This window comes from Hyperolius riggenbachi, chromosome 5 (genome assembly GCF_040937935.1).
Source record: "Hyperolius riggenbachi isolate aHypRig1 chromosome 5, aHypRig1.pri, whole genome shotgun sequence".
Taxonomy (NCBI): domain Eukaryota; kingdom Metazoa; phylum Chordata; class Amphibia; order Anura; family Hyperoliidae; genus Hyperolius; species Hyperolius riggenbachi.
Genome location: NC_090650.1, coordinates 43,981,180 through 44,004,671, shown reverse-complemented (window position 1 = coordinate 44,004,671; position 23,492 = coordinate 43,981,180). Strand labels below are relative to the sequence as shown.

At 44.0% G+C, this 23,492-nt stretch overlaps 1 protein-coding gene across 1 annotated transcript in view; it reads right to left on the bottom strand.

Annotated features, from left to right (window-relative positions):
* Positions 1-1,809: 1,809 nt before the first annotated feature.
* The window catches only part of SLC39A12 (solute carrier family 39 member 12), a 58,496-nt gene continuing 36,813 nt past the window's right edge, over positions 1,810-23,492 (bottom strand). The window contains exons 9-12 of the mRNA XM_068235574.1: positions 23,005-23,083; positions 22,765-22,923; positions 15,109-15,296; positions 1,810-2,933 (exon numbers count right to left, since the gene is read on the bottom strand). Of these exons, the coding sequence (XP_068091675.1) occupies positions 2,805-2,933; positions 15,109-15,296; positions 22,765-22,923; positions 23,005-23,083 (555 nt within the window). The 3' untranslated portion in view covers positions 1,810-2,804. The remainder of the gene's footprint in view (positions 2,934-15,108; positions 15,297-22,764; positions 22,924-23,004; positions 23,084-23,492) is intronic.

Here is a 23,492-nt window from a genome sequence, read left to right as displayed (position 1 = left end):
ATAGGTGCAGCCAGTATAGGTAGCCAGATATAGGTGCCACTGCGGGGAGGGGGGGCAACATCATATTCCCCCTCTCCACATAGGCCCCCTCCTGTGGCCCCCCCGGCAGAGCTGGAGCACAGTGGTGCGATGTGTAATTACTCACCCGATTGATAGCTTCATGTGATTTCCCCTCCGGCAGCAGGCTCCTCTCTCCTCTTCCAATCTCTGTATGACCCGTAGTAATCACGCATCATACAGGAAGCAGAGAGGAGGCGGCTGCTGGCGGGGACACAGCATAAAGCCAGCGATCAGGTGAGTAATTACACTCCGAATGCTACTCCAGCACTGCAGGGATGCAGAGGAGGGGGGCCCATGTGGAGGGAGGAATGATGTCAGAACCCCTCCCTGCTGCTTCCTGGGGGACAAACTGCCAAATAACATACTAGGTACATTGTTGGCAGTTAAAGAGAAACTCCGACCAAGAATTGAACTTTATCCCAATCAGTAGCTGATACCCCCTTTTACATGAGAACTCTATTCCTTTTCACAAACAGACCATCAGGGGGCGCTGTATGGCTGATATTGTGGTGAAACCCCTCCCACAAAGAAATTCTGAGTACGTTCTCTTGGCAGTTTCCTGTCTGTGAACCTTGTTGCATTGTGGGAAATAGCTGTTTACAGCTGTTTCCAACTGCCAAAACAGCAAGCAGCAGCTACATCACTTGCCAGCAGTAAAAATGTCACCATGTGATAAATGTCAGAATATAAACCAGGGATTTAAAATATTTTACAATGGGCAAACACTGACTAAATCATTTATAGATAATTATTGTAAAAATGAAGCACTTTTTTTATTACATTATTTTCACTGGAGTTCCTCTTTAAAGCATTTGCCTGCCAAAACATACCTACTATGTGCTTGGCAGTTAAAGGGTTAAGTTACCAAGTCTACAAAGTTTTTCCCTGCTGAGCTCATTTAAGTTGATGCTGCCGGCTGGTGGCTGGTACGGTGGTTTGCTGTGGCTTATAAAAAATGGGCGGCCTCAGAGCTGGGAAAAGGTCCTCCAGCACCCAAGGCTGAGACACCAAAGTGCGCCCCTCCATCCCTCCAACCCCAGCTGTCACACACTGATTGCAATTTGACTAAGAGGCACCCCAGAGCCCCCCCCCCCCCCCCCCTCCAGCACCTTAATCTTTAGTTATCTGGCTTGCAGTCACTGCCATGTATCCCGTATTCTTATTTCTCTCTACTTCAAGCACAATAAGTAAATGATAGCTGAGTGAGTTGCGGGACCCCTCCTATACTGAGGATGGAGCTTCTCTCGCCTCTGCCTTGGTTCGGCCCTGGGCGGCCTTTGTCAGCGACTTGTATTGTATGATGATTTTGTTCTAACTGTTTTTTGTTACCACTCTGTATATATTTCAGTTTATAAAAGTTTGTATGTTATGTTTTGAACAAATATGTGTTTTGTCAATAACACTGCGCTGCGTAATATATTGGCGCTTTATAAATACAATAAATAAATGACAGCTGTGGCTGTTTAAACCCAAAAGCAGGCATGGGCGCAAATTCGGCTTTGGGTGAGTCCAGATAGTTAAGGACGACCAAAGAAGACATCAGACAGGTAAGCTTGACTCCCCCCCCCCCCCCCCCCGCCCGCACCGTGCAGCATTACTCGGTGAGATCCGGATAGACCTATCCGGACTCGCCCAAAGCCGAATTTGCGCCCATTCCTGCCCAAAAGGTTTAAGTGGGTCCTTTAAGAGGTTTCTACTCAGGTCATGCAGCTTTCACACAAGACTATTTTTTTTTTAAAAAAAAATAAATCCAAAACAAGCAGACTTTATTAGAATAAATGTCTCAATGACACACACAGTCACAGATTGTGGCATTACTTGGGGCCTAGTTTTACACAATTTTAAACACACTTCAGTATGTATATACCAGCACTTTAAATAGAACCTGAGATGGTCCTCAAGGGGTGTATTTATACTTACCTTGGGCTTCCTCCAGCCCCATGAGGTTCTTGGGCTCTCTTGCTGTCCTTTCCAGCCGCTCGGTTCACTTGCTATCCCCCCTGGGTAATCTTGCCGTGGCGTGCTCTTCTGCGCATGCGTGGCTTGGCCGTGCGCACACCCTGTGTCATGCTCCCACAGTCAGGAGCATTCTCAGAATGTTACTAAGTACATGTGCGTGGCTGGAACACAAATGTGGCAGGACCGCTCATGCGCAGAAGCGCACGACTGGCCAGCTTACCGGGAGGGATAACAAGTGAACCGCGAGGGTGCCCAAGAACCTCATGGAGCTGGAGGAAGCCCCAGGTAAGTATAAATACATCCCTGATGGCTGTCTCAGGTACACTTTAAGCACCGATATTAAGAAGTCAATCAAATTATTACATTTATATTATTTTTAATTGATTTTATTATTTTTCAAGAAATGCCATTTTTTGGGGGAAAATACATCACGTAGAAGGGTCGGGGTCCCAAAGGAACCAATTCCATACCATAATAAAATGGGGTATGGCCTGTTTTTTAGCATTTGAGGTTGTCGAGCCAATATGCCAAAAATTCCAAGTTATACCTCTGCAATGTACAGAAACATAAAACAATATCCATACACAGCAGTTCGTTCGCAGGCTAACTTCTAAAAAAAAAAAACTGTACATGAACTCAATAGGAAGGGCTTCCTCCTTTCCCTATAACGTATTCTGGGATCTGAAAACAAAAAAGGACAGCTAAAAATATAACTGAATCTAGAAGGAAAAAAAAATTGGTTCATAATAAAAATAACAGCAGGTCCTTGGCTAAGGCAGATCACATTATAGTTTAATTTTATGTTCATAAATTGCTAACAGCAGCAGACAAAGCCATCCGAGCAGCAGGCCGAGATTCTGCAGGAAGAACATCAGCCATGGACGCTGGGCCTGGATATGAGTCATTTCAGGCAGCTGAAAAACAAAAAGAGACAGATATGAATCGCAGTATTGATACACAGGGCTGGATTTCTGGCAAGGCCACATAGGCCATGGCCTAGGGCACCAGAAATTTAGGGGCGGCTCAGTGAGGGGCAGTAAAGCTATTCTATGCAGCCATCCATATCTACAAGAACAGATTTAACCTTCAAACTCTCTGTCCTGTACTTGTGTCGTCCCTGCAAGACCTGTAAGCTCTATCCTGCAGGTACACTTCAGCCTAGCTCTCATGGTGACACAATGGTTCCATCATTAATGAGATAACAAACATAACATAAAAGTTCTTAAGGAAAACATAATTTATAATCTATACGCATATTACTAAAATAGTCATCTGTGACAACTGACATCCAATGAGGGAAAGTAAGTAGAATTCTCATTGGGGCACACAGAGATAACAACCAAACAGACGGTATAGTTGGCCTTGGGCGGTGAAAAGTACAAATCCGGCCCTGTTGATACAGTAACATTGATGTATCCCTCCAGCAAAAGCACTCTTTGCAAATATAGTATTTCACCTTTCCAAATAATTATATAAATATAAATAGCCACCTCCACCGTTCCTCCCTCTCCCTTCTTTTCATAAGGGCCCTTTTCCACTCACTGTTTTGCAATCTCATTTTCGGATCGCTTGCGTTCTGTGGTTAGCAATGGCACCGCGACTAACATGTAAATCCATGTGCTCTTTTTCCACTAGTGTAAATAGTTTTATGGAAGCGCAATCGCTGGACTTGCGTTGTTATACAAAGTATAATGCTTGGAATACACGTTTTTGAGGTGATTAGATGGTTAGATAGATAATTTCCGACATGTCCGATCTCCCGTTCGTTGGTTTTGCTGCTCGAATCCTGATAGAAGTGAATGGAAAAAGATAAGAAAAACGAGCAGTAAATAAGAGAATTTAAGCGGAGAATCGAGCAGCGAAATTGATCAAGCTGAGAATCGAGCAAAAAAACAAACACCACCAGAGTGGTTCGGCTGCATTTTGCGATCCGCTTGCGGCTGCGGATACGCTTGGGTAATGTATTTCAATGGGCTGGTGCACACCAGAGCGGGAGGCGTTTTGCTGAAACGCATACTCCCGGGGTGAGGCATTTTTTGGATTGCGGATGCGTTTCTGCCTCAATGTTAAGTATAGGAAAAACGCAAACCGCTCTGAAAAACGCCTGTTCAGAGTGGTTTTGCCGGCGTTTTTGTTACAGAAGCTGTTCAGTAACAGCTTCACTGTAACAATATATGACATGTACTACACCAAAACCGCTACACAAAACCGCAAAACGCTAGCTGAAACGCTACAGAAAAAGAAGAAAAAGCGTTTCAAAATCTGCTAGTATTTTGCGGATCTGCTAGCGGTTTTTGGTGTGCACCAGGCCTATAAGCACGTTTCTGAACGCTTTTTGATTGATTAGCGTTTTCTGAGCGCTTTTGAAAAACTTCTCCTATTCACATTCATTAAAATCGCAGTAAAAATAGAAGACTAAGTCGGTCCCCACACAGCATCTCTGCCTGCAGGCCGCTTGCCTTCTCCGCCACCACCAACTGGGTCCAGGACTCCAGGCGGATTCCTGAATGTTTAAGGGCGCTGCTAGCAGTGGCCGCTAACAAAAAGAATAATAATTTTTCTGGTGCGTGTACATGCCTGCCTAATTTTTCTGGCTGCACTGCAGCTGCAACAACAAAACAAAAGGCATGCACATGTGCCCATTCCCCTTCGTGATTGTTACCTTGCCATGGTGAAGGGGCTTGCGTATCACAATGAAACAATGACCTATATGAGTGTGTTGGGGGGCACACCCAAGATAATAAGGTCGTTGCTTCATTGTGGACAGACCAAATTCGATCAGCTGGACAGTCACTGTTGTTCTGTCATTGAGCTACGTCAGCCCGGCGACCATATGGGCTTGAAAACCGCCATCACCTGCACTCTTGCCATGGTGCGCACCAGTCCAGCACGGCCATCACTACACAAACAGCTGTTTGCGGTGCGTTACACAGTGAGTTTAGTCTGTCAGTGTGAAGCAGTACACTACTAAGGGCTCGTTTCCACTAGTGCGGCGTGCGTCTCGTAGACGCACGCCGGCACTGAGCGGGTGGGCGGGATCGCAGGCGATTCCCATCAGCCGTGCCATGCACGGCTATGGGAATCGCAGCCTCCGCCGCGAATTCTGTGGGGGTTTCCGGCCGAATCGCTACTGCAAGCGATTCGGCCGGCGGCGCCGTTATCCCCTATGGCAGAGTTTCCCCGCGCGATTTGCCTGCGGGGAAACTCTGCGGATTCGCAGCCGTTTCCGCGAGAGTGGAAACGGGCCCTTACACTCCCTGATCCATGTCTACACATGCAAAATGTTTTCAAGCACTTGATGCCTCCAGTTTAGCATTGCAATGTGATTTCTGCCCTTTAGGGATTATAACCCTGCTCTGCGTCAAATCCGTAATTTTCCCCGGGACTTTTGGCGTGTATCCCACTCCGCCATGCCCCCCTCCAGGCGTTAGACCCCTTGAAACATCTTTTCCATAATTTTTGTGGCCAGAAACAGTATTTGTAGTTTTTCAAGTTTGCCTGCCCATTGAAGTCTATTGCAGTTCACAAACTTTTGCAGAAGTTTGCGAACCCAAAATCTGTAGCTCTAGCCATCTCTACTAATCAATCACAAAGCGCTCAGAAAAGCATAGTGTGGATCCGGCCTTATGGTAGGCATACACCGTTCGTTTTTTCCGCTAGATTCTCCCCCCTTATCGATTTTGCCGCTCCATTTTTTGCTCAATTGTCTTGTCTTTTGCTCATTTTTCTTATCTTTTTCCATTCACTTCAGAGATCGGACATGTCGGAAATCAGGATTGCTCGTAAACTACGCCAGTGCGAATCTACGCGTCGTAGTCCGCAACTATGCATCTTCATAGACGAAGTTTAAAAACATCGCGTACGTATTTCCGCGTAGTCGTAGTACCGCTATTCGAAGCTTCGCCTGCTACGCGTAGTTGACGTATGTATTGCGAAGTCAACTACTCGTGCGGTAATTGCGTCTATGTGGATCATTGCGCATGCACAGAAATATTATTGCCCTTCTACACGTATACAATTCTGCATTGGAAGGTGGAATGGACGCATACATTAGTTCACCCATGCGCATATTTCGCGGATTATTGCTGAAATTTTTCCGCATAAGCGTCCGCATTCACTACGCTTCGCACTACGCGAAAGCTTCTGTATTTTAACGCATAGTCTACGCAATGTAAATGTAGCGAAGCTTCTGATTTCGAAAACCATAGTTTGCGTAGAACGACGCGTAGTTCCAGCGTAGCGAAGTTGGCTACTGTCACTTCTGTCAGATTTCTACTACCTACTGTGACAGCAACATAGGAGAATTAAGAAGTAATTTATGGATCATTTTAAGAAAAAAAAAATTTGCTTTCCTAAAACAGAAAGAATTTGCGATAATTCAGGTTGGAGTGAGCTCGAGATGTCTCCCAGAGCACCACTGCTGAATATATGCAAATTAACCATTGTACCCTTAGAAGCTAAACACACCTCCAGAACCGCTGGAATGCAATGATGTGTCAGCTTGTTAAATTGTACAGAGCCATAATAATCCAACATGCATACAGACTGTTTCGGATTGTTTGATCCTCATCAGTGCATGGCATGGATTAATTTGGCTCTATGGAGTAGGGCTTGTAAACCGAGAGGTACAGACTAACCAGCAAGCTCATGGTGACCCAGAACTCATTGGAGTGTGTGAGGAGCTACAATGGTCCTAAAAGCCCCCTTACTAAGATGTTAAGAAAAACAAAAATTTGCTTTCCTAAAACAGAAAGAATTTGCGATAATTCAGGTTGGAGTGAGCTCGAGATGTCTCCCAGAGCACCACTGCTGAATATATGCAAATTAACCATTGTACCCTTAGAAGCTAAACACACCTCCAGAACCGCTGGAATGCAATGATGTGTCAGCTTGTTAAATTGTACAGAGCCATAATAATCCAACATGCATACAGACTGTTTCGGATTGTTTGATCCTCATCAGTGCATGGCATGGATTAATTTGGCTCTATGGAGTAGGGCTTGTAAACCGAGAGGTACAGACTAACCAGCAAGCTCATGGTGACCCAGAACTCCTTGGATCATTTTACTCTGGGAAAAAATGTACTTCTTATTTGTATATGTTTGCACATATTTTAAATGTTACAGTTTTTCGCTGTAGTGCCCCTTTATTGCACATTATGTACCTTAGGCCTCTTTTCCACGAACTGTTGAGCTGTGTGCTCAGCAAGCAGTTGCCAGGCAGCAGCAAGCAGTTACCAGGCAGCAGCAAGCAGTTACCAGGCAGCAGCAAGCAGTTGTGAGAGTTTGAGAGGCATTTCACTGCCTGTAAACAGTTCGTGGAAAAGAGGCCTTAAAAATTCATTTGATTGGTCCTCAAGCTGCATGTACTTGCTTAAAAGTATCATAACATTTGTCATTGGGGATGATAAGCAAGATGCAAATCACTCATGCAGAATTATGCAAATTTAAAGAGACACTGAAGTGAAAAAAAATATGATATAATGAATTGGTTGTGTAGTACAGCTAAGAAATAAAGCATTAGGAGCAGAGACATAAGTCTAATATTTGTTTCCAGTACAGGAAGAGTTAAGAAACTCCAGTTGTTATCTATGCAAAGAGCCATTGAGCTCTACGACTCTGACTTCCGATGGTTTTTATCTCAACTGTATTGTTTTTTTCTTTTGCAGAGAACAGTTCAGGACAGGTCAAAAGTTGCCTGTTCTGTAAAAACATTTAGAATGCTGAGTAGGGTGTAAATTGCAAATATTAGAGAATATTGCAATGTTATAAAAAAAAAAAAAAAGCTGTAAAACTGAAAATAACAGTCCAGGGGCGTAACTAAGACCCATCGGGACCCCCGGAAGAAATTTTAAGCGGGCCCCCTACCCCCCTTCCCCCGGACATGCTCAGGGCCGTTTTGGGGGGCTGGATGGGTTGCAGCACGAGGGGAAAGCTATGGCCACACTCGGCGGGGAGGGGGGGGACGGTCCCCCCCCCCTCACCTCGGGCTCTCCCCTCTGCGCTCCCCTCCAGCTTCAATAACCATATGTGTGCAGCGGCGGGCAGCGGCAGCTACATACCTTCCGTGCGCTCCAGCTCGGATGCTTCTCTGTCTAGTGTCTGACGCGACTTCCTGTTTATAGAGGAAGTTGCATCAGAGGCTAGAGAGAGAAGCGTCCACGCTGGAGCGCATGGAAGGTATGTAGCTGCCGCTGCCCGCCGCTGCACACATATGGTTATTAAAGTTGGAGGGGAGCGCAGAGGGGAGAGCCCGAGGTGAGGGAGGGGGGGGGGACCATCCACCCTCCCTGCCGAGTGTGGCCATAGCTTTCCCCTCATGCTGTAACTCCTCCAGCCCCGTAAAACGGCCCTGAGCGGGTCCCACGGGCGCATGGGCATCAGCCCCTATTGTTACGCCCATGCAACAGTCCTTGGAAAAGACGCCTTAGGCCTCTTTTCCACGGGTAGTTCATAAGCACTGAAATGCCTCTCAAACTCTTACAACTGCTCACTGCTGTCTGGTAACTGCTTGTTGCTGCCTGGTATCTGCTCACTGCTGCCTGGTAAGTTGGTAACTGCTTGCTGAGCACGCCGTTCAACAGTCCATTGAAAAGAGGCCTTTAGGCCCCATTCACACTTAGAAACGCAAAACGCCGGCGATTTTTTTTTCCGGCGTTTTGCTGGAATGATTTTTCCGTGATTTCATGCGGAAAAATCACTGAACAGTACAGCGATTTTGCCGCAATCGCGTTTAGCGCTTCTATAGCACTGAAACGCGATCACTGGGAAATAGGCTGAAAATGGTGCAGGCTACACGTTTACGTTTCACGTTTTTGGGCGATTTGCGGCGATTAGCGCAAATCAGCCAAGTAAGAACGGGCCCATAGGGTTTCATTACGCTAGCACTCTTAAAAAGCGCTAGCGTTTGAGCAGTTTGCCGAAATCGCGGCAAAACGCTCTAGTGGGAATGGGGCCTAAATGGTCGGAGATTTTGATTTTGGGGTTCTCATCAGGGGTGATTGGATAACACCAATCACGTATTCAAGTGATCATGAATTTGACTCTGCCCACTTACAATTCGTAAGTGAGCAGAGTCAAATTCAATAGAATCGGATATCTGACTCGATTGCGGTTTTGAGTCGAATAACTACATGTAGTCATGAGTCACGAGTCTTAATTTGTGATTAAAAACCTGCCGACTTTAGCGGTTAATAGCAAAGCGAAACTCAGAATCAGACAAGCGGACAAACACGGGAAATCGCATGCAGAATTCGCATGGATAAGTATGTAGTAGCTGGGCGTACAAATGATGTTTGTTTTTCAACGTCGATGTAAGAAATCAAAAGCAGTGTTTGCAGATATTCCTTAAAGCGGAATATAACCCTGCATTTCAACTTTGCTCTAAAATATTATTTACAGCATATTATATGCAAAAAGCATTTTTTTTTACTAGACCAGCATTGGAAGGATTAAACACAGAGGATTAAAGTTCCGTGGAGAGATATGCAGAAGTTCAGATAGATACATTCTATTTAGTTGAATGTATCTATTGATAAATGTTACACACTCTTTGGCTGTCCTCCAAGCTCCTTCTCAGTCAGAGAGTGAGTCACATTCAACACTAATGCTACGTACACACATGCGACAACGATCGTTCGTTGAGAACGACGAACGAACTTTTAATTGATGAAAGAACGACCTAAGTAAAGTTAGTTTTAAAAGGTGTGTAACGATCTGATCGTTAGAACGAACGTTACATCACGTAAAGCAACTATTGCGCCTGCGCATAAAAATGAGAAGTTTCACGGAGAAATAGTGAAATGCGCATGTCAAGCCTAGTACGAACGACCGTTTCCAACGATGTACTACTTTAGCAAACGATCGTCGTTGGTTAAAATCCGCCGAGACAGAACTTTCTTTTGTAGCGATTTGGCTCGTTCGTCGTTTGCCTTAATAGTCGGTGGTTCCTTTTTTGTAACGATCGTCGTTGGTAAAGATCGGGGAACGATCGTTACAAATGACTATAGTCGCATGTGTGTACGCACCTTTAGATACATTTATGTAAACAAAATGTACAGTATCTATTTCAGCTTCGGATGCGTCTGCAGAAATCTCCAGGAACTTTAAGGGCCCGTTTCCACTATCGCGAATCCGCATGCGTTGCCCGCATGCGGATTCGCACAGTCAGTACAAGTGGATGGGACTGTTTCCACTTGTGCGTTTCCCCGCACGTTTTTCTGTGCAGGAAAAATCTGCAGGGTAGGGCCCTCAGAATTCGCCTGCGTGTGGAATGCAGGCGAATCGCATTAATAGGGAAATCGCATGCGTTTTCCCCATGCGTTTTTTGCCGCGATTTCGCATAGGTATTAATGTTAATTTACACAGGCAGTGACATGGTTAATTTCGCATACAGCCTTACCTATGCGAAATCGCATGCGAAATCGCGGCAAAAAACGTATGCGGAATCGCACCCGCATGCGATTTGCCTGCGGTGATGCGCCGGCGATTCCGCAACGCTATAGTGGAAACGGGCCCTTAAGCCCTGTGTAACCCTTCCAATGCTGGTCTAGTAAAAAAAAAAAATGCTGGTTGCATATAATATACTGTAAATAATGTTTTAGAGCAAAGTTGAAATGCAGGGTTATATTCCGCTTTAATGTACAGATCTGAACTGAGGGGATTACTTCTTTATCAGCAAAAGCGGAATATCATTACAATTTGCTTAAATACCATACAAATTGTATACAAGGGTTTTTTTCTACAATATAATCCTGCTATGAGCCGGGCATTAGACATAATCTGCGTTTCTATGCAAAATCAATTTTGCAGAGAAGATATGGCTTTATGAATGTTTGCAACCAGTTTGTGTAATCATGAAATATATTTAAGGGCCAGTGCACACCAACAACCTCTAGCAGATCTGCAAAACACTAGAGGTTTTTGAAGCAGATTTCAGAGTGATTCAAGGCATGTTTTCTAAACATGCCTAGCGTTTTCTGGAGTGTTTTTGTGTAGCAGATTACAAATATTGTTACAGTAAAGATGTTACCGAACAGCTTCTGTAACAAAAACACCTGGAAAACCGATCTGATCTAGCGTTTTACAGAGCGGTTTTCCACTTTCCTATACTTTAACATTGAGGCAGAAATGCCAAGTTTGCGTTTGTGGAAAAAACAACCCGCTCTGGTGTGCCCCAGCCCATTCACTTTCATTAGCGAAGCGGTTTTCCCCCTGCAAGCGTTTTAAAACCGCTCTAGTGTGCACCAGCCCTAAGAAGGTCTCTGATGGCTTCTTTTCAGTGTACCTGAAATAAAGGCTCATACACACATCAGACTATAGTCTTTGGAAAATGAAAGATCACAGACCAATCTTACCACCCTTCATGTAGTATGAGAGCCATACTCTACACAGTCTATTCTATGGAGCTGAACTCCACATCAGAAAAAAATCTTTGCAAGATGCTGCACACACAGATGCTGTACAGACACAAAAGATCAGTATCTGCAAAAGATCTGTTCCTGCCAAAAATCCATTCCTGCAAATTGCAATGATAGTCTATGAGATCTGCAGATCATCATACACACATGATTTAACTGACATTCATCTGCAGATCAGATCCACCAGGATGGATTTTCAGATCTGAGGATGATTGCTTGATCTGCAGATGAATGTCAGTTAAATCATGTGTGTATGATGATCTTCAGATCTCATAGACTATCATTGCAATTTGCAGGAATGGATTTTTGGCAGGAACAGATCTTTTACAGATACTGATCTTTTGTGTCTGTACAGCATCTGTGTGTGCAGCATCTTGCAAGGATTTTTTTCTGATGTGGAGTTCAGCTCCATAGAATAGACTGTGAAGTTATGGCTCTCATACTACATGAAGGGTGGTAAGATTGGTCTGTGATCTTTCATTTTCCAAAGACTATAGTCTGATGTGTGTATGAGCCTTAACCTGCCTGGCGTTCTATTAAGATCGCCAGGCAGGCTGCGGGAGGGTTTTTTTTGAATAAAAAAAAAAATATTTCATGCAGCCAACTGAAAGTTGGCTGCATGAAAGCCCACTAGAGGGCGCTCCGGAGGCGTTCTTCCGATCGCCTCCGGCGCCCAGAATAAACAAGGAAGGCCGCAATGAGCGGCCTTCCTTGTTTTGCTTATATCGTCGCCATAGCGACGAGCGGAGTGACGTCATCGACGTCAGCCGACGTCCTGACGTCAGCCGCCTCCGATCCAGCCCTTAGCGCTGGCCGGAACTTTTTGTTCCGGCTACGCTGGGCTCAGGCGGCTGGGGGGACCCTCTTTCGCCGCTGCTCGCGGCGAATCGCCGCAGAGCGGCGGCGATCAGGCAGCACACGCGGCTGGCAAAGTGCCGGCTGCGTGTGCTGCACTTTATTTGAGCCAAATCGGCCCAGCAGGGCCTGAGCGGCAGGCTCCGGCGGTACTGGACGAGCTGAGCTCGTCCAGACCGCCCAGCAGGTTAAGGATGGTCCATGAGATGCAAATAACATAATGAACATTGTATGCAGTTTGTAACTTAAACTACTAAATTAACTTCCTGATTTTGATTACATGCAAACTGCAAGTATTTGCATCACAATGTACTGTGCACCCCCTGTGGCTACACTGCTGCATTCTGCTTATCTCTAGTACAGCGCTGCGTAATATGTTGGCGCTTTATAAATACAAAAAATAAATAAATAAAAATAAACAGGGGTGTCAAACTCAAATAGATGGAGGGCCGAAATGAAAAAGTTCGACCAGGTCGAGGGCCAACAGTCATATTTACACCCCCCTCCCCTATTTGGATTGATTGCACAACACTGACAATTTGTGCTGCATGCTATAGCTGCGGTGGGACAAAAAAAAAAAAAACTACCCTCAGTATAGGTAGGTAGCCAGGTATATCTGACCCTGTATAGAAAGCCAGGTATAGGTGCTCCCAGTATAGGTAGCCAAGAATAGGTGTCTTTAGTATACATAGCCAAGCACTGGTGCCTCCAGTATAGGTTAGCCAGGCATAGGTGCCCAATGTATAGGTTAGCCAGGTAGGTGCCCCAGTATAGGTAGACAGGCATAGGTGCACCCAGTATAGGTTAGCTAGGTAAGGGCCCCAGTATAGGTTAGCTAGGTAGGTGCCCCCAGTATAGGTTAGCAAGGTAGGTGCCCCCAGTATTGGTTAGTCAGGCATAGGTGCACCCAATATAGGTTAGCTAGGTAGGAGTCCCCAATATAGATTAGCTAGGTAGGTGCCTCTAGTATAGATTAGCTAGGTAGGTGCCTCCAGTATAGATTAGCTAGGTAGGTGCCTCCAGTAGTTAGCCAGCCTGCAGCCCCTTTCTCCCTGGCCGTCGCTCCATTACCTTCTGGAGTCGGCGGCCCGTCCTGCATGGAAATCCGCTCCCCTGATCCTCTTTGCATGCCCGGCACCATGGCTTGCAGCAGTGATGTGAAGACAGCAGAGTGGCTCCGACCTAGTAGGCGCGTACTTCCTGTATATGCGATGTTACCGGGCAGCCGCTCTGCTATGTTCACGTCACTGCTGCATGCCATGGCGCCGGGCATGCGAAGAGGATCAGGGGAGCGGACTTCCATGCTGGACGGGCTGCCGACTCCAGGAGGTGATGAAGTGGCGGCCAGGGAGTAAGAGTCCCCTCTGTTAGGTGGATCAAGGGAGTAAAGGAGGGAGGGCAGTGCAAACTTACAGTGGGAGGGGGCGGAGCCGGGAGCATGGCCACGGGTCAAAATCAATGTTAATTAGGAAAGCAATTGCGGGCCAAGTTTTCGGGCGCTGCGGGAAAAATTTGGCCCGCGGGACAGAGTTTGACACATGTGCTCTAGTAGAGCCTGCACCCCTGGGACAAGCTTCATATGGAATCTGCCATTCTCCACCTCCTTGGCTGCAACTAGTGCCATGGCACTAAGGCCTCTTTTTCACGGACTGTTGAACTATCTGCTCAGCAAGCAGTCACCAGGCAGCAGTGAACAGTTATCAGGCAGCAGTGAGTAGTTTCAAGAGTTTGAGAGGCATTTCACTGCCTATCAACAGTCCTTGGAAAAGAGGCCTGAAGCTAAGTACACACATGGGAGAATTGTTGCCCTTTGGGGATTGGGAAAACAAAGAACCTAAAATGGTGTCCTCCAGTCCCATGAGGTGCTTGGAGTCCCTTGCTGTCCTTTCTGCTGCTCTGTTCTCTATGAAATCATCCCGGTAATCAGGCTGACCATGCGTGCACCCCCATTACACTCTCGCAGCTGGGAGCCTTCACCAAGCTGAGCACTGCAGCACGGTGGGGGCGCGCGTGTGGCATGGGCCATGCATGCGCAGAAGCGCACCAGTAGCTGTGACTCTCCAGATTATTGCAAGGATTTCAGACAGAAACGAGCGGCCAGAGAGGATGGCAAGGGACTCCAAGCACCTCATGGGGCTGGAGGAAGCCCGAGGTAAGTATAAATAGGCCCACACACGTCATTTCAAGTACCCTTGAATGAGCGTGCACCTTTACAGACAGTGGCGTAGCTAAGAAGCTGTGGGCCCCAGTGCAAGTTTTACATTGGGGCCCCTACAAGCACTCTATAGTCCAGAGATGGCTAACCTTGGCACTCCAGCTGTGGTGGAACTACAAGTCACATGAGGCATTGCAATACTCTGACAGCTCTAAGCATAACTCGGGGAGGCAGAGGCATGATGGGATTTGTAGTTTTGTCACAGCTGGAGTGCCAAGGTTAGCCATCACGGCTATAGTCTATACATAACAATTGATACGGCACACCAAAACCACACCAAGGACAACCACAGTATCAGAGGTGCAAGAAGGGGATGGAAAACTGTGTGTTAATGATAACTACTATTCAAAGCATCTATAGAAATAAATAGTATTAGCACAGGACAAATAAAGAGCTAATACTGTGGTTGAGGGTGCGGTCGCTACCTCTGCACCCCCTATTGCTTAGCCACTGTCTACAGATCTGCTACAGAACTGGCATGCAGTTGCAAAATCTGTCCATCTTTTAGGTTTTTTTTCTATTAATGACATATTCTACATTAGTCATAACTTTTTCCATTTAGCTGGGGCTGCCGGGGTTTAGGGGAAGCGCTCTCACTTACCATTTCTACTAGAGAGAGATAAAGGAACATTCCTGCAGTGACGGCAAATATCCAGATCTGGACATCGGGGTTGGTGGACACCGAGAGGCCAATGTATAGTCCGGCAAAGGCTGTCAGAGCGCTGATGAAGTTCATTAGGAAGGCAATCTTTGCGGTCAGTCCTGTGTTCAGCAGTACTGCAAAATCACCTGTGTGAGGTGAAATACATATAATGTATTTTTCCAAAGAAAAATTAGGTCGTTTCAGTTCCACCACAATTCAGTCCAAAACAAAGATGACAGCCACCATATAACTTTATCCCTAAGGCTACTTGCACACTAAGACGTTGCGTTAGGTGCCACGTTAAGGTCGCATAACGTGCACCCAACACGACGCCTGGTGCTCTTCGTTGTGGACGTCAGAGTGAGCCGCGTTGTGCAGCTCACTCTGGCGTCCGTGATGCGTACTCTTGTGCGCATGCGGCATCACGTGATCCCGCTGGCCAATCACCGCACAGAGCGGCCGCTCCAGGAAGTAAACACTGCACGTCACAACGTGCAGTGAATATTAATTAGCCATGTGCCTGGCCGCTCTCCGCTCCTCCCCAACATGTGCAGACAGTCTAACGCGGCTTAACCTCCTTAGCGGTAACCCCGTGTGTGACACGGGGTAAGCCGCCAGAGGGTGCCGCTCAGGCCCTGCTGGGCCGATTTACATAATTATTTTTTTTTGCTGGACGCAGCTAGCACTTTGCTAGCTGCGCCAGCACACTGATCGCCGCCGCCCCGCGCCCGATCGCCGCTATTCGTTGCGGCGCGCGGCCCCCCCCCAGACCCCGTGCGCTGCCTGGCCAATCAGTGCCAGGCAGCGCCGAGGGGTGGATCAGGACTCCCAATGACCTCCCGACGTCGCTGACGTCGCTGACGTCATCCCGCCCCGTCGCCATGGTGACGGGGGAAGCCCTCCAGGAAATCCCGTTCTTCGAACGGGATTTGCTGATCGGAGATCGCCAAAGGCGATCGAAGATGGCAGGGGGATGCCGCTGAGCAGCGGCTATCATGTAGCGAGCCCTGGGCTCGCTACATGATTTAAAAAAAATAAAAATAAAAAAAACTGCTGCGCTGCCCCCTGGCAGAATTTTTCATACCGCCAGGGGGGTTAAAGAGACACTGAAGCGAAAAAAAAAATTATGATATTATGATTTGTATGTGTAGTACAGCTAAGAAATAAAACATTAAGATCAGACACATTAGTCTAATTGTTTTTAGTACAGGAAGAGTTAAGAAACTCCAGTTGTTATATCTATGCAAAAAAGCCATTAAGCTCTACGACTTTCAAAGTCGTGGAGAGGGCTGTTATCTGACTTTTATTATCTCAACTGTTTTCTTTTTCTCTGCCAGAGGAGAGGTCATTAGTTCACAGACTTCTCTGAAATAATCATTTTGAATGCTGAATGTTGTGTAATCTGCACATATTAGAGAATGATGCAATGTTAGAAAAAACACTATATACCTGAAAATAAAAATATGAGAATATTTTCTTTGCTGCTAATCTTCTAGTAATTATTCATAGTACACAACCAATTCATTATATCATATTTTTTTTTTCGCTTCAGTGTCTCTTTAAGCCGCTCTAACGCCGTAGCATGCTGCACTTTTTTAAGAACGTGCAGCGTTACATGTAACGCAACGTGGGCTGTGTGAACAGCCCACTTGTGTTACATTGCTGTGCGTTGGGGAGCGTTACAGGCTGCACTAACGTGCGCCTGTAACATCTTAGTGTGTGAGCAGCCTAAAGGTGGGCCTTTGAGGTAAACAAGGCCAAAGTCTTTTTGAAAAAAAAATCCCCCCAAAATTGTTCCCAAAGAATCAAATTTTGTAATTAAAAAAAATTACACATAATCACAAAACATAATTGCGGTTGTGCAAAAATTAATAATTATACATTTGCCAAAAATTAAGCATTATGATTTGCATAGTAATTGCGAATTTTGATACAAATAGCAATGAGAAGAAATTCTGCATAATCACAATTTCACAATGTAATTCGTCATTTCAATGTGAAATCGTAATATGAAATTTCTGGAAAATTTGTAATTACTTTTCTTCAGGAACCATAATTCCCAATTTCATGTAATTTTTGGATAATTTTGTGCCGACTTTAGCGGTTAATAGCAAAGCATCTATACATGCTATCATCACCAAAAATACTATGTATGTTAAGGAGAATAGTGGGAAATAGAATTTTTAAAAAAAGGCCATGTAGGTTTTGAGAAAATCTATTTTAAATATGCAAAGGAAAAATGTTTTTTAAATTGTCATTTTTCAGAATTCAAAAACCATTTTACCTTTGCATATTTAACATTGATTTTCTCAAAGACTACAATTCCTTTTTTAAAAAAAAAAAATCTTTTTTTTCCTTTTTTCCACTCCATTCTGGTTAACTATTATTGCAACATGGGCGTGAGTCTCTTGTCTGCCGCTGCTGCGGCTACAGCCGCAGGGACACAAGACTCACGTCCGTGCAGTCTGCTGGGCTGTGCGTGCAATCGTGCGTGCAAAAGCCCATATTTGCGATGGTCCCGGTGACAGGGGGGGTTGGTGGCAGGAGACAAAAGTCCCCTGAGCCAATCCGTACTTGTCTTTAGAGAATGAGCTCTGTTTTTGTTAAACAGGGATCATTCTCAAATGGTGCCACTGCTCTGCCCTCCGCTCGCTCGTTCCCACTGCCGATCCTTAGATTAATGAATGGAAACATTGTTCCCATTCATTCATCTCCCCTCTAGGCCTCCGTGATTGCCGGCATTAATGAGATGCCTGTGTCACTTCCGAAGTAACACAGCCATGCATTACTTCCTATTCAGCAAACGTATTGTACGCTAATAGGAAAAAAATGCGCGAGGTCATCTTGTGGCCAAATAGAAAAATTACGCCAACATACATTAGGGGGGTGACATTTTTTTTAATATGTATGTCAAGAGGGTATATTACTATTAAATTATGGGCTTGTAAATAGTGATGGATTTTTTAAAAAATGCACCTTTATTTCTATTTAAAATATTGTTACCAGACATTGTACTAGCAATATAATTGAAATGTTGCAATTACCGGGACAAATGGGCAAGTAAAATGTGTAGCTTTTATCAACAGTAGAACATTTTATTCTAAAACTACAGTATAATGGTCGAATACTGAAAAATAATAATTTTTTTTCTCCATTTTGTTTCTTATTATTCCCATTAGAATGCATTTAGAATAAAATAATTCTTAGCATACTGTACCACCCAAGGAAAGCCTAATTGGTGGTGGAAAAAAAACAAGGTATAGATCATTTTGTTGTGATAAGTAGCGATAAAGTTATTGTGGAATGAAAGGGAGAAGCGCTGAAACTTGAAAATTCCTCTCGTTCATAAGGTGAAAACAACCCGTGGGCTTAAATGGTTTAAGGACAACAGAGGTGACATGTGACATGATGAGATAGACATGTGTATGTACATTGCGAAGTACATAAATGACTATGCTATGTTCTTTTTTTTCTTTCTCTGCTTTGAGTTGAAACACCAGGTATGCAAGTGACAGTTTCTGTCTGGGTCGGGACTGGGACGGACTATAACGTTACTCTCACTGATAAGGAATTGCAACCGTAAAACACTTTCCTGGCAGTAAATGGCTTCTGAGAGCAGGAAAGAGATAAAAATAATCAATACTTCATACATTTTAGCTCTGGCATACTTCAATGAATGTTTCATTGAGCAGAGAAAATAAAACAGTAACAACTTAAAAACTTGATTTAAATATAAAATTAAACTGCAGAATATTTAAAAAAGTAATTTTTAGGAGGAGGAAAGATACAATTGTATATCTCATCAGTTTATTTTCACCTCGGATGTCCTTTAACTTAATAGCTTTGCTATTTATGGCTAAAGCTGGCAAGAAATTGTGCAAAAATTATGTGAAATTATGGTTACCGATTACCTTTACAAACAAAATTACCGGTACATTTACAAAACTTGAAAATTGCGCAAAAATTGCATGAAATTACAAATTGACTATATGAAACGATTTGAATGTCCAAATCGTAATTACATATGGCCGTAATTAGCAGATTACGATCCTCACTAGATGCAAAATTATGATTATACCAAATTTGAGCTTAAAGAGACACTAAAGCGAAAAATAAAATTGATAAAATGAATTGGTTGTGTAGTACGGATAATTACTAGAACATTAGTAGCAAAGAAAATAGTCTCATTTTTATTTTCATGTCGTATGTTTTTTGTTTTTGTTTTTTAACACGGCATCATTCTCTAATATTTGCAGTTTACACATTAGTCAGCATTCTAAATGATTTCACAGAGCAGGCTTGTGAACTTTTGAACTTTCCTCTGCAGAAAAAACTAAATACAGTGCCAGACACTTGAGATAATAAGCTTCAGAAGACAGAGCTCTCTGCCACTTTGAAAGTTGTGGAGCTCAGATAAGCTCTTTTGCATAGATAACTGGAGTTTCTTAACTCTTCCTGTACTAGAAACAATGTTAGACTCCTATCTCTGCTGCTAATGTTTAATTTCTTAGCTGTACTACACAAGCAAATCACATATCGTAAGCTTATTTTCACTTCAGATTCCCTTTAACACTAGTGATTTAAAAAAATGAAAATATAATAATACTGCAGTTGTGAGCTGCATTCTTAAAGAAAACCTGAACTGAAAATTAAAAGTCAAAATAAGCATACACAAGTCATACTTACCTTCCATGTAGTCCACTCCTCAGCGTCTTTCTCCTGTCCCGCGTCCTGTTTGTTCACTGTGATCAAGGGAATTTTCCGTCCTCCATTTTGAAAATGGCCATTACCCCATAACAGCTTTCTGATCAGCACACAGTTAAACTGTAACATTGCCCACTTGAGCCATAGGGAAACATGGACATTACTTGGTACATCAGTTATCCTCTCATCTATAACTGACAGCAACTGATATTTTACTGACAGCAACTGATATATTTCAGATCTGACAAAATATTGTCAGAACTGGAAAGGATTATTGTCAGAAGAAAATGGTGAGCTTCTGAGTGGAACTAATGGAAAGGTAACTATGTAATGTTCATTTGAAGTTACCTCATGTGTTTATTTTAAATATGTTTACTCAGTACAGGTTCCCTTTAATGTCAGCTTCTGAATTGCACATCACAGGAAGGCCTTCAGAGTGCACTATAAATGATCCTAGGAGCTTCGCCTTCCATGGCAGTTTGCAGTGACAATGCTCTTTCCCTCTACAGACTTCAGTGAATTTTGTGGGAAAGTTTAGAATTTCAGCAAAACATATAACAAGTCTAGGGTAGCATCAATGTAAAGATATACATATTCCAGGAATATGGCTATGCCAGCAATGCACTTTTGGAGCCTTGAATAAAACAAATTGAGAAAATAAGCGATCCAGCAAACCGCATTTGGAAAGGGCACCTGGAGGGGTGCAAGTTGTAGCCGAGAAACGTAATTTTCGGTTATAAAACGTAGTTGTATAAAGCTAAGAAAAGTACTCTTTGGTTATAAAAGGGCACCGGTTATATCCGAGAAAAATAAGACTGCTGGATATAGTCGGGGAAAGTGATTTTGGTTATAAAAGTGCAAGCTAAAGCCAAGACAGGTGATTTCTGTTATAAAATGGCACCAGATACATCTGTGATCATTAATCATCTGAGCGTTATGCTACTCAGGAGGTTTTGCAGCCTCAGAGTCCCCCAGTATGAATTTAACAGATCGCACGCTTGTAAAACCTTTAGATAGCACTAGGCTAGCTAGTACATGTGGCCGGCATCCCCCTGATTGCTGCTGATCCCCCCCCCCCCCCCCCAATTCCCCGCTATTACATTACCCAGCCTGGATCCAGCAATCAGTGCAGCCTCCCCGAACAGCTCCTCTCTTCTCTATGGGGAGGATCGTACATAACGTCACGTCACCGACATCATGACGTCATGCGCAGACCCGATCCTCCCCATAGATGTGCGGGGAGGCTGCGCTGATCTCTGGATCCAGGCTGGGTAATGTATTAGCCTGGGATCGGGGGGATCAGATTCATCAGCAATCGGGGGATGCCGGCCACATGTACTAGCTAGCCTAGTGCTAGCTAATGGTTTTACAAGCGTGCGATCTGTTAAATTTATACTGGGGGACTCCTGGGGCCAGTAAGCAGTATGCCCGACACAGTGTCGGGAATAACGCTAAGGAGGATAAGGATCCGACAGGACGGATCATCAATGATGCTCGAGTAAGGGCCCTTTTACACTTAATGCATTGGTACGCGTAGTGTGCGTTAGTACACGTTGGTACACGTTTATTTCATAGCAGTGCATTGTGAAAAAGATTTCCGTTAAAACACGTATAGTTGGAACTGAGACATAGGAACACATGGACATATCTTTGTAAACAAGTTTTCTTTCAGTTTTAGCCACTTCAGCCTTCGGTCATTTTCACTTTATGCATCCGAGCAATGTTCACCTCCCATTCATTAGCCTATAACTTTATCACTACTTATCACAATGAACTCATCTATATCTTGTTTTTTCCGCCACAAATTAGGCTTTCTTTGGGTGGTACATTTTGCTAAGAGCCACTTTACTGTAAATGCATTTTAACAGGAAGAATAAGAAAAAAACAGAAAAAATTAATTATTTCTCAGTCTTCAGCAATTATAGTTTTAAAATAATACATGCCTCCATAATTAAAACTCACGTATTGTGTTTGCCCATATGTCCCCGTTATTACACCGTTAAAATTATGTCCCTATAACAATGTATGGCGACAATATTTTATTTGGAAATAAAGGTGCATTTTTTCCGTTTTGCATCTATCACTATTTACAAGTTTAGAATAAAAAAAATTTGAAATATTTCATCTTTACATTAATATTTAAAAAGTTTAGACCCTTAGGTAAATATTTACATGTTTTTGTTTTATAATTATTGTAATGTTTTTGTTTTTTTTATATATTAAACATTTTATTTGGGTATTTTTTGGGAGGGTGGGATGTAAACAGTACTTTTATAATGTAAATGTGTGTTGAGTTTAATTTTTTTTACTTTTAGTTGTAGTTTTACTTTTTGGCCACAAGATGGCGGCCATGAGTTTGTTTACATGACATCACTCTAAGCGTAACATACGCTTAGAGGGACGCATGGGGGACGCAACAGCCAGAAAAAGCGGAGCTTCTGAAAGAAACTGTCGCTTTTTCTGCAGGGGAGAGGAATCAGTGATCGGGCACCATAGCCCAATTCACTGATTCGTGGGCTAACGATTCACGGCCGGGAGCACGCGTGCCATCGGCCGCGGGAACGCGCGGACGCGCACATGGCCTCCTGGGCGTAGCTAGTACGTCCAGGGGGCCAAAGTAGTTAATTAAGTGCAACTGATTAAGTGTGAAAGGGGCCTAACCGTGGCCCCATACGATACAATAAAAAGACTCACTTTTCCTGCAATTTGTTAAAAGCTATCTGTATAGCTTGTATAAAAAATGAAGGGCGCCCTTTTCTACTGCTGATAGCCACAAATTGCGGCACATAACATTGAAGTCTATGGTGGCGCCCTTTTACCACAGATGGCTGGCACCCTTTTCAACTGATACCCAGCAAAGCACTGTTAAGTTTATTACATTGTTACGGATTGTTTTGTTGTCATACATACCCATTTCGTGGGGGATCTCATGACACAGGATGGCGATTGTTGTCGCTACCCCAGTTTCAGTTGAGGAGGAAAACGCCGATCCAATCACCATCCCATCTGCAAAGTTGTGTAAACTGTCTCCCACTAAAATCATGATGGCTAATAAGGTAATTCCTTTATCTAGAAAAAACATAACAACATTTACTATTGGGTATTTGCACACATCAGTTACTCTTCCTATGGGTATAAATGAGTACTTACGTTTCTCTCTCACTCTCAGGCTGACAGGCACAATATCAGCTGCAGCGCCCTCTGTAGGCTCACAGTCTTCAGGACTTCTCTGTAAACGTTCACAGAAATTGTGTTAAATGGAAAGGGCAGTTTTAAGGCATAGGCAAGCTAAGTAGCTGTCTAGGTTACTTTTCTGCTGGAGAGGGTGCAAACTAACTATACCATACATATCTTTATATACGTAATGCAGATTATATGGGGAAATAATTCAGAGCAGAGAGTATGCTTTAGCACCAAAAACACCAAAGCATAGAAGAGATCTGAACAATGCCTTAAATGAGCTAAGCTGTATTTATGGATATATCCATATAAGCATAGCTCCCAGCTGTCCCTCTTTTGGAGGGACAGTCCCTCTTTGAGAAAGAGTCTCTCTTTCTTCCTCATTTGTCCCTCTTTCAGGACTCATGTACAGACCTATGTAAATATATGTATTTCTACTGAAAAATGTCTTTAATTGA